The sequence below is a fragment of the Triticum urartu genome, chromosome 2, assembly GCF_003073215.2.
Source record: "Triticum urartu cultivar G1812 chromosome 2, Tu2.1, whole genome shotgun sequence".
Classification (NCBI taxonomy): domain Eukaryota; kingdom Viridiplantae; phylum Streptophyta; class Magnoliopsida; order Poales; family Poaceae; genus Triticum; species Triticum urartu.
Genome location: NC_053023.1, coordinates 472,578,398 through 472,595,196, shown reverse-complemented (window position 1 = coordinate 472,595,196; position 16,799 = coordinate 472,578,398). Strand labels below are relative to the sequence as shown.

The 16,799-nt window shown below is 45.0% G+C and overlaps 1 protein-coding gene across 1 annotated transcript; it reads left to right on the top strand.

Annotated features, from left to right (window-relative positions):
* Window positions 1–13,661: 13,661 nt before the first annotated feature.
* LOC125541683 (desiccation-related protein PCC13-62-like) lies at window positions 13,662–15,200 on the top strand. The gene is made up of 3 exons (XM_048705024.1): window positions 13,662–14,138; window positions 14,263–14,488; window positions 14,649–15,200. Exons 1-3 carry the CDS (start codon window positions 13,783–13,785, stop codon window positions 15,018–15,020), a joined length of 954 nt encoding a protein of 317 aa, XP_048560981.1. The 5' UTR covers window positions 13,662–13,782; the 3' UTR covers window positions 15,021–15,200.
* Window positions 15,201–16,799: the final 1,599 nt, after the last annotated feature.

Below are 16,799 nucleotides of genomic sequence, written 5' to 3'. Positions count from 1 at the left end.
CTTCTGTAGCTACCGCCACATGGCAGCACGCGGTTGGCCGGAAAACTCCTGCACGTGCGTGCTCACCAGGAAAACAGAGGAACGGCGGCGACGGTCGGGCGTTGGCGGCGGCGCTCCTCCGGTGGGTCTCCGGCGAAGGTGAAGTGGCGGATGGGTTCAGCGACGAGTGGCGAAGGTGGTGGTGGTGTCGGACGGCGGCGATACGTCCTCTGTAGGCGACGGCGGCGAGGTGAACCTCGGTGCTCCGGTGAAATCGGGCGTCGGCGGCGGCGTCGTTCTGGTGGTCTGCAGGTCACCCCGAGGTGTCAAACGAGCGGCAACTGAGAGGGGGTCCGAGAGGAACAAGCGGAGCGGCGGGGGATGATCTTACAGCCAAGAAAACGACCGGTGAAACGGCGTCTCGAGCTCCTCCGGCGAGATCCGTCTCGCCCTAGCTGAAGCGTGCGGCGGCGAGGAAGAACGACGAGTGGATGCGGGGTTTCCCTGGGTCTTCTGCTTGCACACGGCGACTCGGGAGCGCTCGAGGTGGAGTAGGAACGCGGGGTGAACCGGCTCGGCCTCGGCGTGCGTGCGGTGCGCGCGTGTGGTGTCCAGCTCGGGGAAGCAGAGGAACAGGCACGCGGCGGGGCCCGCTGGTCAGCGATGGGAGGCGAGGGGCGATGCGGATCGGGCGCAGCGGTGCGGAGCACCGCTTCGGTCGAAGTGGGCTGCGGGGTGTGCTGGGCCGCGGCGTTGGCTTGCTGGGCCATGGTGCCGAGCTGCGCTGTGCTGCGCTTCCCTTTTTTGTTTTAAAACAAAAACTACAGCAGCAAATAACTAAAAATAAAACAACAATAAAAAAACTAAATAAAAAATACATAGACACACAGTAAAATCTATACTGCTAATATAAACTACAGGAACACTAGTTCCTCACCTAATGCAATTTTAGAAATTCATTTTTACGCAAAAGGCCACATAAACAGTAAAATAACACACAATTAAAATACTTTGAAGATCACAAAAATTACCAGAACATATCAGATGAACTGGAAATAATATTCTGCACATTATGAACATTTTTAAAATAGGGGAGAAGTCATGTTATCTCCACTCCAAATAAATTGCCTTTTGTTGCATAATGATTTGAATATTCTTAAAAAGCAAATAATGCAATAAAAATATGATATGCATATGAATGATCTATTAACATCCTAATTTAGGAAAATTGGGATGTTACATTTTACTTCATTGCTTACTTGACTATGGCTTGTCTAGTGTAGTCTACCTTCCACTGCATATCAATAGGTTCATTTCTACCGTTTGTCTTCAAAGCCCCCGTGTTTTGAAGACTTTCATAAAAATCGCCTATTCACCCCCCTCTAGTCGATAACTAGCACCCATGTGACATAAACCATGATAACAGTGATCTCCTATTTTAACTGAGATGACGGGCATGCCAACAACAGGTCTATGTTTATCCTTTTTACCAGGTTTGGCGATTCTAGCAGCTTCTTCAGAGAAGTAAATAACATACCCATCCATATCTTCTTCCAAGAGATCTTTAACCATAGCAATACTAGGTTCAACTTTAATTTGTTCATCAGGTTTAGGTGTTCTAATACAGCTTTTGTTAACCACAGTTGAAACTTTAGTATGTTCCTTAATCCTAACAGGGAAAGGTGGTTTCTCAATATAAGCAGAAGGAACAACTGGATCAACATTATAAAGTATATTTTCCTCTTTAACTGGAACTGGTTCTTTAATTTCTTCTTTAATAGGTGGGTGATATTTAAACCACTTCTCCTTAGGGAGTTCAACACGAGTAGCAAATGATTCACAAAAGGAGGCTACTATCTCAGAGTCAAGTCCATATTTAGTGCTAAACTTTTGAAAAGCATCGGTATCAATAAAAGATTTAACACAATCATACTTGAGTTTAATACCTAACTCTTTACCTTCGTCGAGTTCCCAATCTTCAGAGTTGCGTTTAATTCTTTACGAAAGATCCCACCGGAATTCAATAGTCTTCTTCATAAATGAACCAACATAAGAAGTATCAAGCATGGTTTGATCATTACGAGAAAGCCGAGCATAAAAATTCTGGATAATAATTTCTCTTGAGAGCTCATGATTGGGGTATGAATATAACATTGACTTAAGCCTCCCCCAAGCTAGAGCGATACATTCTCCTTCACGAGGCCAAAAATTATATATATAATTCCGATCACGATGAACTAGATGCATAAGATAAGTTTTTTGGTCGAACTCCAATTCAAACGATTCCAATTCCATGATCCAATATCATCACATAGCCTATACCATGCCAATGCTTTTCCCTTCAAAGATAAAGGAAAAACCTTTCTCATAACTTCATCTCTGGGTAAACCTGCAAGCTTAAACAATCCACAAATTTGTTCCACATATATCAAGTGCATATCAGGATGTTCAGTTCCACCTCCTACATAAGGATTAGCTAGCAGTTGTTCTATCATACTCGAAGGAATTTCATATTCAATATTTTCAGTAGGTACAGTAGGTTGAGGGGTAGCTAATTGTGGTTCCAGATGAGGTGAAGATACCCTGAACAAACTCCTCAAAGGATTGTTTTCCATAGTAACAAGTGACAATAAATTTTGGCACACTATATAAACGTTTCCTTACAAAATTCCACTTACGAAAGGCACTTCACTCCCCGGCAACGGTGCCAAAAAATAGCCTTGATGACCCACAAGTATAGGGGATCAATTGTAGCTCTTTTCGATAAGTAAGAGTGTCGAACCCAACGAGGAGCAGAAGGAAATGACAAGTAGTTTTCGGTAAGTTATTATCTGCAAGTGCTGAAATTGTAAGTAGCGAATAGTTTGATAGAAAGATAATTTGTAACGAGCAAGTAACGATTATAGTAACAAAGGTGCAGCAAGGTAGCCCAATCCTTTTGAGGCAAAGGATGGGCAAAAAAGGTCGCTTATGATAAGCAAATCGTTCTTGAGGGTACACGGGGATTTCATCTAGTCACTTTCATCATGTTGGTTTGATTTGTGTTCACTACTTTGGTAATTTGATATGTGGGTGGACCAGTGCTTAGGTGATGTTCTTACTTGAACAAACCTCCTACTTATGATTAACCCTCCCACAAGCATCTGCAACTACGAGAAAAGTATTAAGAATAAATTCTAACCATAGCATTAAACTTTTGGATCCAATCGGTCCCATACGAAAAACGCATAAACTAGGGTTTAAGCTACTGTCACTCTCGCAGCCCACCATCTAATTGCTACTCCACAATGCATTCCCTTAGGCCCAAATATGGTGAAGTGTCATGTAATCGACGTTCACATGACACCACTAAGGGAATAACAACGTACATACTATCAAAATATCAAACACATATCAAGTTCACATGATTACTTGTAACATGATTTCTCCCGTGACCTCAAGAACAAAAGTAAGTACTCACAAATTATAAACATGTTCATGATCAGAGTAGTATTAAATATCATAATGGATATGAATATATAATCTTCCACCAAATAAACCATATAGTAATCAACTACAAGGTGTAATCAACACTACCAGTCACCCCACAAATAACAATCTATAGTTCCGGTAGCAAGATTGAACACAAGAGATGAACTAGGGTTTGAGAGGAGATGGTGCTGTTGAAGATGTTGATGGATATTGCCCTCCCCAAGATGGGAGAGTTGTTGGTGATGATGACGACGATGATTTCCCCCTCCGGGAGGGAAGTTCCCCCGGCGGAATCACTCCGCCAGAGGGAAAAAGTGCTCCTGCCCAAGTTCCGCCTCGAGGCGGCGGCGCTTCGTCCCGAAAGTCCTCCTATTATTTTTTTTTCTAGGTCAAAATGAATTATATACCAGAAGATGGGCACCGGAGGTGGGTCGAGGAGGCCACAACCCACCAGGGCGCGCCTGGGGGGCCTGGCGCGCCCAGGTGGGTTGTGCCCACCTGCTGGCCCCCCTCTGGTGTTTATTGGCTCCAGTATTTCTTATATATTCCATAAAAAACCCGTGAGGTTTCAGCTTATTTGGAGTTGTGCAGAATAGGTGGCCTAACGTAGCTTTTCTAGGTCCAGATTGTCAGCTGCCGGAATTCTCCCTCTGGTGTGTTCCTTGCAAATTATGAGATAAAAGGCATTAGAATTACTCCAAAAAGCATTATTATGGATAAAAACATTATAAATAATAGTAAGAAAACATCTTGCAAAATGGACGTATCACGCGTTCATGAGACTGGTTCTACTGACGTGCTTCGCACATAGGTGGCTAGCGGGTGTCTATTTCTCCAACTTTAGTTGAATCAAGTTTGACTATGCCCGGTCCTTGTTGAAGGTTAAAATACCACACTTGATGAAAAATCATTGTGGTTTTGATGCGTAGGTAAGAATGGTTCTTGCTAGAATCCCGTAGTTTCCACGTAAAACTTGCAACAACAAAGTAGAGGACGTCTAACTTGTTTTTGCAGGGCATGTTGTAATGTGATATGGTCAAGACATCATGAGATATAAATTGTTGTATGAGATGATCATGTTTTGTAACAATTATCGGCTACTGGAAGGAGCCTTATGGTTGTCGCTTTATTGTATGAAATTCAATCGCCATGTAATTTCTTTACGTTATCACTAAGCGGTAGTGATAGTTGTAGAAACAATAGTTGGCGAGACGACAACGATGCTACGATGGAGATCAAGGTGTCAAGCCGGTGAAGATGATGATCATGATGGTGCTTTGGAGATGGAGATCAAAGGCACAAGATGATGATGGCCATATCATATTACTTATTTTGATTGCATGTGATGTTTATCCTTTATGGATCTTATTTTGCTTAGTACAGCGGTAGCATTATAAGATGATCTCTCACTAAATTTCAAGGTATAAGAGTTCTCCCTGAGTATGCACCATTGCTACAGTTCGTCGTGCCGAGACACCACGTGATGATCGGGTGTGATAAGCTCTACGTTCACATACAACGGGTGCAAGCCAGTTTTGCACACGTATAATACTCGGGTTAAACTTGACGAGCCTAGCATATGCAGATATGGCCTCGGAACACTGAGACCGAAAGGTTGAACGTGAATCATATAGTAGATATGATCAACATAGTGATGTTCACCATTGAAAACTACTCCATCTCACGTGATGATCGGACATGGTTTAGTTGATATGGATCACGTGATCATTTAGATGACTAGAGGGATGTCTATCTAAGTGGGAGTTCTTAAGTAATATAATTAATTGAACTTTAATTTATCATGAACTTAGTCCTGCTAGTATTTGCATATCTATGTTGTAGATCAATAGATCGCGTATAGCTCCCTGTTTTATTTTTGATATGTTCCTAGGGAAAAATAAGTTGAAAGATGATAGTAGGAATGATGCGGACTGGGTCAGTGATCTGAGGATTATCCTCATTGCTGCACAGAAGAATTATGTCCTTAATGCACCACTAGGTGATGGACCTATTGCAGGAGCAGATGCAGACGTTATGAGCGTTTGGCAAGCTCGGTATGATGACTACTTGATATTTTAGTGCGCCATGCTTCACAGCTTAGAACCAGGACTTCAAAAATATTTTGAACGCCAAGGAGCATATAAGATGTTCCAAGAGCTGAAATTGGTATTTCAAACTCATTCCCGAGTCGAGAGGTATGAGACCTATGACAAGTATTTTGCCTACAAGATGGAGGAGAATAGCTCAACCAGTGAGCATGTGCTCAGAATGTTTGAGTACTACAATCGCTTGAATTATGCGGGAGTTAATCTTCCAGATAAGATAATGATTGACAGAGTTCTCTAGTCACTATCACCAAGTTACAGGAACTTCGTGATGAACTATAATATGCAAGGGATGACGAAAATGATTCCCTGAGCTCTTCGCGATGCTGAAATCGGTGAAGGTAGAAATCAAGAAAAGCATCAAGTGTTGATGGTTGACAGGATCGCTAGTTTCAAGTAAAAGGGCAAGGGAAAGAAAGGTAACTTCAAGAAGAATGGCGAGCAAGTTTCCACTCCCATGAAGAAGCCCAAAGCTAGACCCAAGCCTGAAACTAAGTGATTCTACTGCAAAGGAAATGGTCACTGGAAGCAGAACTGCCCCAAATACTTGGCAGATAAGAAGGATGGCAAGGTGAACAAAAGTATATATGATATCCATGTTATTGATGTGTACTTTACTAGTGTTCATAGTAGCCCCTGGGTATTTGATACTGGTTCAGTTGCTATGATTAGTAACTTGAAACAGGAGTTACAAAATGAACAGAGACTAGTTGAGGGCGAGGTGACGATGTGTGTTGGATGTGATTCCAAGGTAGATAAGATCACAATCGCACACTCCCTTTACCTTCGGGATTAGTGTTGAACCTAAAATAAATTTTATTTGGTGTTTGCGTTGAGCATAATATGATTGGATCATGTTTATTGCAATACGGATATTCATTTAAGTCAAAGAATAATTGTTATTCTGTTTACATGAATAAAACCTTCTGTGGTCATACACCCAAGGTGTGGTTTATTGAATCTCGATTGTAGTGATACACATATTCATAATATTTATGCCAAAAGATGCAAAGTTGATAATGATAGTGCAACATACTAGTGGCACTGCCGTTTAGGTCATATTGGTGTAAAGCGCATGAAGAAACTCCATGCGGATGGACTTTTGGAATCACTTGATTATGAATCATTTTATGCTTGTGAACCATGCCTCATGGGCAAGATGACTAAGACTCTGTTCTCCGGAAAATGGAGCGAGCCACTGACTTATTGGAAATAATACATACCAATGTATGCGGTCCGATGAGTGTTGAGGCTCGCGGCGGGTATCATTATTTTCTGACATTCACAGATGATTTGAGCAGATATGGATATATCTACTTAATGAAACATTAGTTTGAAACATTTGAAAAGTTCAGAGAATTTTAGAGTGAAGTGGACAATCATCGCAACAAGAAAATAAAGTTTTTACGATCTGATCACGGAGGCGAATATTTGAGTTATGAGTTTGGTCTTCATTTGAAATAATGTGGAATAGTTTCGCAACTCAAGCCACCTGGAACACCATAGTGTAATGGTGTGTCCAAACGTCATAACCGTACTTTATTAGATATGGTACGATCTATGATGTCTCTTGCCGATTTACCACTATCGTTTTGGGGTTATGCATTAGAGACAACTGCATTCACGTTAAATAGGGCACCATCTAAATCCGTTGAGACGACGCCATATGAACTATGGTTTGGCAAGAAACCTAAGTTGTCATTTCTTAAAAGTTTGGGGTTGCGATGCTTATGTGAAAAAGTTTCAAATCGATAAGCTCAAACCTAAATCGGAGAAGTGCGTCTTCATAGGATACCCAAAAGGAAACGGTTGGGTAAACCTTCTATCACAGATCCGAAGGCAAGATATTCATTGCTAAGAATGGATCCTTTCTAGAGAAGGAGTTTCTCTCGAAAGAAGTGAGTGGGAGGAAAGTAGAAATTGATGAGGTAATTGTACCTTCTCCCTTATTGAAAATTAGTTCATCACATAAATCAGTTGTAGTGATTCCTACACCAATTAGTGAGGAAGCTAATGAGGATGATCATGAAACTTCAGATCAAGTTACTACCGAACCTCGTAGGTCAACCAGAGTATAGTCCGCACCAGAGTGGTACGGTAATCCTTTCTGGAAGTCATGTTACTTGACCATGACGAACCTACGAACTATGAGGAAGCAATGATGAGCTCAGATTCCACGAAATGGCTTGAGGCCATGAAATCTGAGATGGGATCCATGTATGAGAACAAAGTATGGACTTTGATTGACTTGCCCGATGATCGGCAGGCCATTGATATTAAATGGATCTTCAAGAGGAAGATGGACGCTGATAGTAGTGTTACTATCTACAAAGCTCGAATTGACACAAAAGGTTTTTGACAAGTTCAAGGTGTTGACTATGATAAGATTTTCTCACTCGTATCGATGCTTAAGTTTGTCCGAATCATGTTAGCAATTGACACATTTTATAAAATCTGGCAAATGGATGTCAAAACTACATTCCTTAATGGATTTCTTAAAGAAGAGTTGTATATGATGCAACAAGAAGGTTTTGTAAATCCTAAAGGTACTAACAAAGTGTGCAAGCTCCAGCGATCCATCTATGGACTGGTGCAAGCATCTCGGAGTTGGAATATACACTTTGCTAAGGTGATCAAAGCATATGGTTTTATATATACTTTTGGTGAAGCCTATATTTACAAGAAAGTGAGTGGGAGAACTACAATCTTTCTGATAAGTATATGTGAATGACATATTGTTGATCAGAAATGATGTAGAATTTTCATGAAAGCATAAAGGAGTGTTTGAAAGGAGTTTTTTCAAAGAAAGACCTCGATGAAGTTGCTTACATATTGAGAATCAAGATCTATAGATATATATATCAAAGACGCTTGATAAGTTTTTTCAATGAGTACATACCTTGACAAGATTTTGAAGTAGTTCAAATGGAACAGTCAAAGAAGGAGTTCTTGCCTGTGTTGCAAGGTGTGAAGTTGAGTAAAGACTCAAAACCCGACCACGACAGAAAATAGAAAGAGAATGAAAAGTCATTCCCTATGCCTCAGTCACAGGTTCTATAAAGTATTCTATTCTGTGTACCAGACCTATTGTGTACCTCACCATGAGTTTGGCAAGAGGGTACAATAGTGATCCAGGAGTGGATCACTGGACAGCGGTCAAAATTATCCTTAGTGGAATAAGGACATTTTTCTCGGTTATGGAGGTGACAAAAAGTTCGTCATAAAGGGTTACGTCGATGCAAGTTTTGACACTGATCCAGATGACTCTAAGTCTCAATTTGGATACATATTGAAAGTGGGAGCGAATATCTAGAGTAGCTCCGTTCAGAGCATTGTAGACGTAGAAAATTTGCAAAATACATACAACTCTGAATGTGGCAGACCTGTTGACTAAACTTCTCTCACAAGAAAAATATGATCACTCTTTGGGTGTTAATCACATAGCGATGTGAACTAGATTATCGACTCTAGTAAACCCTTTGGGTATTAGTCACATGGAGATGTGAACTAATCACATAAAGATGTGAACTATTGGTGTTAAATCACATGATGATGTGAACTAGATTATTGACTCTAGTGCAAGTGGGAGACTGGAGGAAATATGCCCTAGAGGCAATAATAAAGTTGTTATTTATATTTCCTTATATCATGATAAATGTTTATTATTCATGCTAGAATTGTATTAACCGGAAACTTAGTACATGTGTGAATACATAGACAAACAAAGTGTCCCTAGTATGCCTCTACTTGACTAGCTCGTTAATCAAAGATGGTTAAGTTTGCTGACCATAGACATGTGTTGTCATTTGATGAACGAGATCACATCATTAAAGATTGATGTGATGGAAAAGACCCATCCGTTAGCTTAGCATAATGATCGTTTAGTTTTATTGATATTGCTTTCTTCATGACTTATACATATTCCTCTGACTATGAGATTATGCAACTCCCGAATACCGGAGGAACACTTTATGTGCTATCAAACGTCACAACGTAACTAGGTGATTATAAAGATGCTCTACAGGTGTCTCCGAAGGTGTTTGTTGAGTTGGCATAGATCAAGATTAGGATTTTTCACTCCGTGTATCAGAGAGGTATCTCTAGGCCCTCTCGGTAATGCACATCACTATAAGCCTTGCAAGCAATATGACTAATGAGTTAGTTACGGGATAATACATTACGGAACGAGTAAAAAGACTTGTCGATAACGAGATTGAATTAGGTATGATGATACCGACGATCGAATCTCGGGCAAGTAACATACCGATGACAAAGGAAATGACGTATGTTGTTATGTGGTTTGACCGATAAAGATATTCGTAGAATATGTAGGAGCCAATATGAGCATCTAGGTTCCGCTATTGGTTGTTGACCGGAGATGTGTCCCGGTCATGTCTACATAGTTCTCGAACCCGTAGGGTCCGCACGCTTAACGTTCGATGACGATTTGTATTATGAGTTATGTGATTTGATGACCAAAGTTTGTTCGGAGTCCCGGATGAGATCACGGACATGACGAGCAGTCTTGAAATGGTCGAGAGATAAAGATCGATATATTGTAAGGCTATATTCGGACATCGGAATGGTTCCGAGTGATCCGGGTATTTTTCGGAGTACAGGAGAGTTACGGGAATTCGTCGGGGGAAGTTAATGGGCCTTATTGGGCTTTAGTGGATAGAGGGAAGAAGGGCCATGAGGTGGCGCACGCCTCCCCCTGCCCAAATCGAATTGGACAAGGTGTAGGGGCGCGGCCCCCCTTTCCTTCTCCCTCTCCCTCCTTTCCTTCTTTCCTACTCCGAAAAGGAAAGGGAATCCTACTAAGACTTAGGAGTCCTAGTAGGACTTAGGAGTCCTAGTAGGACTCCCTACACTTGGCGCGCCCCTAGGAGGGCCGGCCTCTCTCCCTCCCTCCTTTATATACGTGGGCAGGGGCACCCCAAAGGAACTCCAAGATTTGTCTTAGCCATGTGTGGTGCCCCCCTCCATAGTTACACACCTCGGTCATATCGTCGTAGTGCTTAGGCGAAGCCCTGCGCCGGTAACTTTATCATCACCGTCGCCACGCCGTCGTGCTGACGGAACTCTCCCTCGTCCTCAACTGGATCAAGAGCTCGAGGGACATCATCGTGTTGAACGTGTGCTAAACACGAAGGTGCCGTACGTTCGGTACTTGGATCGATTGGATCGTGAAGACATTCGACTACATCAACCGCGTTACTAAACGCTTCCGCTTTCGGTCTACGAGGGTATGTGGACACACTCCCCCCGCTCGTTGATATGCTTCTCCTAGATAGATCTTGTGTGATCGTAGAAATTTTTTTGAATTACTGCGTTCCCCAACTCTATGATCTACACCCCTCGTCGTGTATTGACACCGGGGGTACCTAGGGTTATACATAGATCGGTTACATCTAAGAGTAATCTTTCTGACGATCGCCTCTATGTCTTGGAGTACGCGCCAAGTCTTTGGGGAGATTCCCTCTAGATGCTGAGCCTGACGAATATGTCCTACAAAATAGTTACTTTGAGAGTCCTCATCCCGGCCCATATGTCTGGGAGCCAACATGGTTAGCACCTCCTTATCCAGGACACCATCACCTGAGCATGGCATAAGATTTTTCCCGTGATTCGGATAGTTTGCCTTGTCCTACTTCATGTTGATGGAGGCTTCAAACCATAAAAGTTCTAGGATCATGAAGACCATAATTGCCAGATCCATGGAGGACAAGTCCATGGAGAACTACACCCACAATGGAGCACTCAGCCTATGCCACCAAGGCTTACGACCATGAAAGTCTAGCCTTAATCAGGGTAGATCTTCACCAAATAGGTCTCTAGGTTCATGCAAACATCTTGCTTCGTCCTTCACACCTTGAAGGCTCCCATGCACACAAGCCAATGTAGGACCCCTACTACAACTTACTAGTGATGGGTGCATTTTCCACATTATTCACGAGCAGAGTAGCCGTCAATGGTAACTCGCCAGTGGTAAGAAGTTACCAGTAATTAGCAAAATAGGCGAGTGTCACTAGTAACTACTCCACTTGTGGCATGTTTCAAAATTAGATCTTCACTGGTATTTTACTTACTAGTAACAAGCCTTCTGTTCTATTAGTCCCTAGTACATTTAGTTAATTAAAAATACAAAGTATAACAACCGATAATATGCAACACGATTAAACAATACATTAACCCAACATAATTATATATCGGTTGAATTACATCTTAAGGGTAGTCTCAATATAGCCTTTTGTTGATACACATTTCATTTTCATATTACAACAATGCATATACATATCAATATACTCAAGGAGCCACGCCTGAGCGGTTGTAGTCACCTTTGTAGACATCTATTGGTCATTGTTTCTTTTGTGTCCATCAACAACCACTAGTGCAGTCACCACTGGAGATGTCCAGTTGTTGTTTCTTATGTGTCCAACACCATCCATCACGAAATTCTTTGTCCTTAAATCAAGTTATTCAGGATGAACACGTTGTTCCAGCTAGATACCGTCAAGAGTTCTTGACTATTGCAGGTGAACAAGTTCATGTTAGAACTATTTTTTTCCTTTCCAATAGGAAAATGAAGTCGGATGTTTGGGGTGCCATAAATGATCAAGGGATGCTAACTAATACTCCCTTCGTTTTTATTTACTCTGCATATTAGATTTGACTGAAGTCAAACTTCATACAGTTTGACCAAGTTTATAGAAAAAAGTATGAACATTTATAATAACAAATCTATATGATGTGAAAGTATATTCAATAATGAATCTAAGGGTATTGATTTGTTATTGTATATGTTAATACTTTTGTGTATAAACTTCGTCAAAGTTTACAAAGATTGACTTTGACCAAAGCTAATATGCGAAGTAAATAAAAACTGAGGGAGTATTATGGGGGGGGGTGATTCACACAATATCACCTCTTCAGATGTCTAATGTTTGTTGATTCATCAGAGTCCAACCATCTACCAGTGTATTTGTCTGTTCAAAACCCTTTCCAATACTGGTTTTCGCCAATGTCCCTTATTCTAAGTGTTTACCATGTGGAGTTGTGTCTGAATGGTAACCTCAAAGAGCCGCGTCTATATCTTAAGGATTTTTCGAGTGCATGATGGAGGACTTGCAGTCGGCAATGTCAAGTACTTGGTAGAGGAGTTTCCATCCTTACCCTTCCTTTTCCTTGCATGTCTGAAGGAAGGTTTGTCAGCTCGGCCATCAGACTTGGAACATCTAACACTTGAATCATCAACACTTTTTGTACAATGTGACCGAAATGTAATCTCGTCACCCTTGTAACATTTTGGTGACACCGTCCAAAACACTGTCTCGGTGAGATTTTGAAGTTTGATCTTTAAGGACATTTGAGAAAGAATTGACTCAATATGGTTTTGGATCACAAAAATGAAAAGGCTAAGTCCCTTAAGATACGTTGACATTAATTATCAATCCAATTAGGAGATTGGGGTGCACTTTCCATGGTGAATTCTTCGATTCAACTGACATGACCTATTAATCATTTACTTTTTCTATTCTTATGGTTTGAAAAACTAGTAAACCAAAGAAGCCCTAAGGGACGAATGCATGTTTAAAAAGTTATACACTTTGCTTTTTTTTCGGGGGAAAAGTTATACATTTTTTTGCGCAAAAAAAGTTATACACGTTGCTAACGTAAAAAAGAGGTATTACATCATGCTAATAGTTTCCTTTCAAGCACTGTCCTATAATGCCTTGCAAGCATATGTGACTGTTTCTTCGCCCTTCCTACCTTTCTTTCTGAGCGCACATCGCATGCCCCATTTCGTGTATGGGAACTTGTCTAATTTGCGCCACCATTGTGTGTGCTTCAGGAGCCCATGGTAAGGTCCAAAACTAGAAAACTGCACAGAAAACGTCACACAATGGAGTAATGGTCGACCCACTCAAATTTCCTCCAAGACAAAGGAAACAGCGACCTGCCGTTTAAACAACGCCACACGTAGCTCCCGCGGACGCCACACCCTTGGCGCGCCACCCCCACTCCTCTTCCCGTTCCCGTCCACGTCACGCTCCACGTTGCACCCCTTCCGCATGTGCCGCACCGCCTATATTACATTCGCCGATCGCGAGGACGAGAACACGCACAAGTCAAGTCCCCCAAACCTGCAGATCAGTGATCCTACCATCATCCTTGGCGTCCAAACTCCCAACTCGTGATCATACTACGAGCTGCAAGTAGTATTGCCATGGCTGCGCCGGCCACCTTCGTCGTGGTGGTCGCCTTGGTGGCGGCTGCTCTCTGCGGCGGCGTCTGCCGGGCGCAGGACATGGACAACGAGTGGGCACGGTACCGCGGGTTCTTCGGCGGCGGCGGCACGCTGCTGCCACAATCGGACGTGGACCTGCTGGAGTTCCCGCTGAACCTCGAGTACCTGGAGGCGGAGTTCTTCTGCTGGTCGGCGCTGGGCTACGGCCTCGATGGCATCGACGTCAACCTCACCGGCGGCGGCCCGCATCCCATCGGTGGCCAGACCGCCGTCCTCACCCCCTTCGTCCGAGACGTCGCCACACAGTTCTGCTACCAAGAAGTTGGCCACCTCAGGTACGTACGCAATTAACCTCACAATTCGGCCACTCGGACTCTCTCCCGACCAAGAAATATTAGTAGCAGAGAAGTAGCATACTAGCATGTCGTTTATGAACAGTACGTGCGTGTGTCTGTGCAGGGCGATCAAGCAGAACGTGAGGGGATTCCCGCGGCCGCAGCTGGACATCAGCGCGACCAACATCGGCAAGATCGTGGAGCAGGCGATGAACACGACGCTGGACCCGCCCTTCAACCCCTACGAGAACAGCCTCAACTTCCTCATCGCCTCCTACATCATCCCGTACGTCGGCCTGACCGGCTACGTCGGCGCCAACCCCAAGCTCCTCACTCCTCAGGCCAGAAGGGTACGTACCTAGGCTACACCACACGCGTGATCACCCTACCACCAGCCGTATCGATCAGACACACAAAATGCGTGCATGCGTACTGATCGATATTCCCATTAATTACATGTACGTGATACTCTAATTAACTTGTCGTACTTCTGTGATTGATTGCACGCAGCTGGTGGCGGGACTGCTGGGCGTGGAATCCGCACAGGACGCGGTGATCCGGGCCCTGCTGTACGAGCGCGGACTGTCGCGGGTGGCGAGCTATGGTGTTGGTGTGGCGGAGGTGACCGCGCACATCTCCGAGCTGCGGAACGAGCTTGGGAGGAGGGGGGTGAAGGACGAGGGGCTAGTGGTGGCGCCGGGTGAGGGGCCCGAGGGGCAGACCGTGGGGAACATCATCGCCGGCGACCGCTACTCGCTCGCTTACGATCGCACGCCCGAGGAGATCCTCGGCATCGTGTACGGCACCGGAAGCCCCGCCCAGGCCGGCGGCTTCTTTCCCCAGGGCGCTGACGGCCGCATAGCCAGGGGGCTCCTCATGTAGACGATCAATCGACGGACATATATACAACTGGAGTGTTGTTCTCGATCGCAAGTTGTAGACTATATGCATCATACATGTGTGTGTGTGTCAGTGTGTGTGTGTGTGTGTGTGTGTCTTGTCCTTATGGATGCTAATAATCAATAAAAGGACCTATGCAATAGGCAAAATGTTTTCCCATCAGCGTCGGCATCTGGCAAGTTCGAGAACCAACCATGGAACCCTAAGCTTCATGTGACAGCGGACGAATTTGGTCGGACTTTGAGGCCTACATTATGAAGATATTCAGCTGAGGTTTTATAGAGTTGGACGGCTTCGCTCGCTCGGCCCCCTGCCGCCGCCGCCGTCCTCTCCTCCAGCCTTCCGCCCCCGCCGCTCCCTCCTGCCGCTGTTGTCGGCATGGTCCGCCGGGCGCTGCCCGCGCGGCGATGGCGGCGACGGGCCCTTCTTTCCACGCTTGTGTAGGGGCGCGGGGTTCTGTGGGTCGCGGGCATTCCTGATGCGGCGACGTGGCCGTTGGCCGCGGGGCGCGTGGTGGTGTGGCTGGCCGGCGGCATCCGCTCTGCGCAGATCTAGGCCCTTTTGGGCCCATCTAGGTTGGGCGGGCCAGCGTGTGGCGGCGTGGCTCCCTGGTGGAGGTTGTGCGGAGTCGGGGGCTGCGGGTGGTGGCGGCTCCTTCGGCCGATGTGCTACAACATGATGGCAGGGGTTGTCCGGACCCTTTGGGGCCCGGTCGGGCCTGTTCGGGCCTGGTAAGCTTCTGTCGTCATGTCCGGTCGGCTCTGCGGCGGCGGCGGTGGCTGTCCCCTCTCATCGGCTGAGTTGCGGATGCCCCCGAGCTCGTTGGCTCCTCGTCCCTCCTCCAGGTCTCGTGTCGGTGGCCTCAGGAAGATGACGAGGTTGGTTCGCTGACCATGGTGGCACATGTTGGTGGGCGGCAGGTCTGGTGGTGCACTTTGAATTGTCCCGGGTGGTGGTTTGGGTTTGGAGAAATCCCTGACGGCTCATCCGGCATCGACGCGGTGACGCATGTGCGCGCCGCCGGACCTTCCTGAAGGGCGTCGGGTATACCCCTTCCCCACTGCCCTCTGCGTACCGGGGAAAACCCTAGGACTTGTCTGGGTAGCAGCGGCGGCGGCGTCGCATTCCTTCTTGAAGGTGTTGCTCGGTATGCGGCGCTTTGGAGTGCTAGAAGCGCGGTGGTACTTCTCCGGAGGGTGCAACGGTTCCCAGCCATCTTCGTTTCGTCGATCTGCCATTGTCGACATTTGTTTCTCTTTTTTTTCTTTTGGGCTTGTTTGTGCTGCGGCCCAATGAGCTCGTTGTATCGGATGGTTGCTTAATCCAAAGCGGCGGCGGGGGGGGGGGGGGAGGGGGGGCTTTATCGTTATGAAGATATTCAAGGGTGGAAAGATTTTATCGCGTCAACGCAGTCGTCGGAATTGGCCTCTCCACGGGATGCCGACGCTGCTTACTTCCATGGCATTGCGAATATGCGGCATAGTAAATGGGCCATCGCCCATGCCTTGGGAAAGAAGCGGTCCTCTTGAAGGTTGCAGGACTATCTTGGTACATATCTATACCTTCTATAAGGAGATCTTCATGGTGGAGCCCTGGTTTAGGGTTGCGGTGGGTGTAAACTGCTGGCCAGCAGAGGCAAGGGTGTCTGCCGACGAGAATGCGGAACTGACCCTCTCATTCTTTCCTGAGGAGGTTGGTCCGGCGATTGCAGAGGTGAAGGCTAGTTTGGTGTCTTGTTTGAATGGCCTCCTAGTCTCCTTT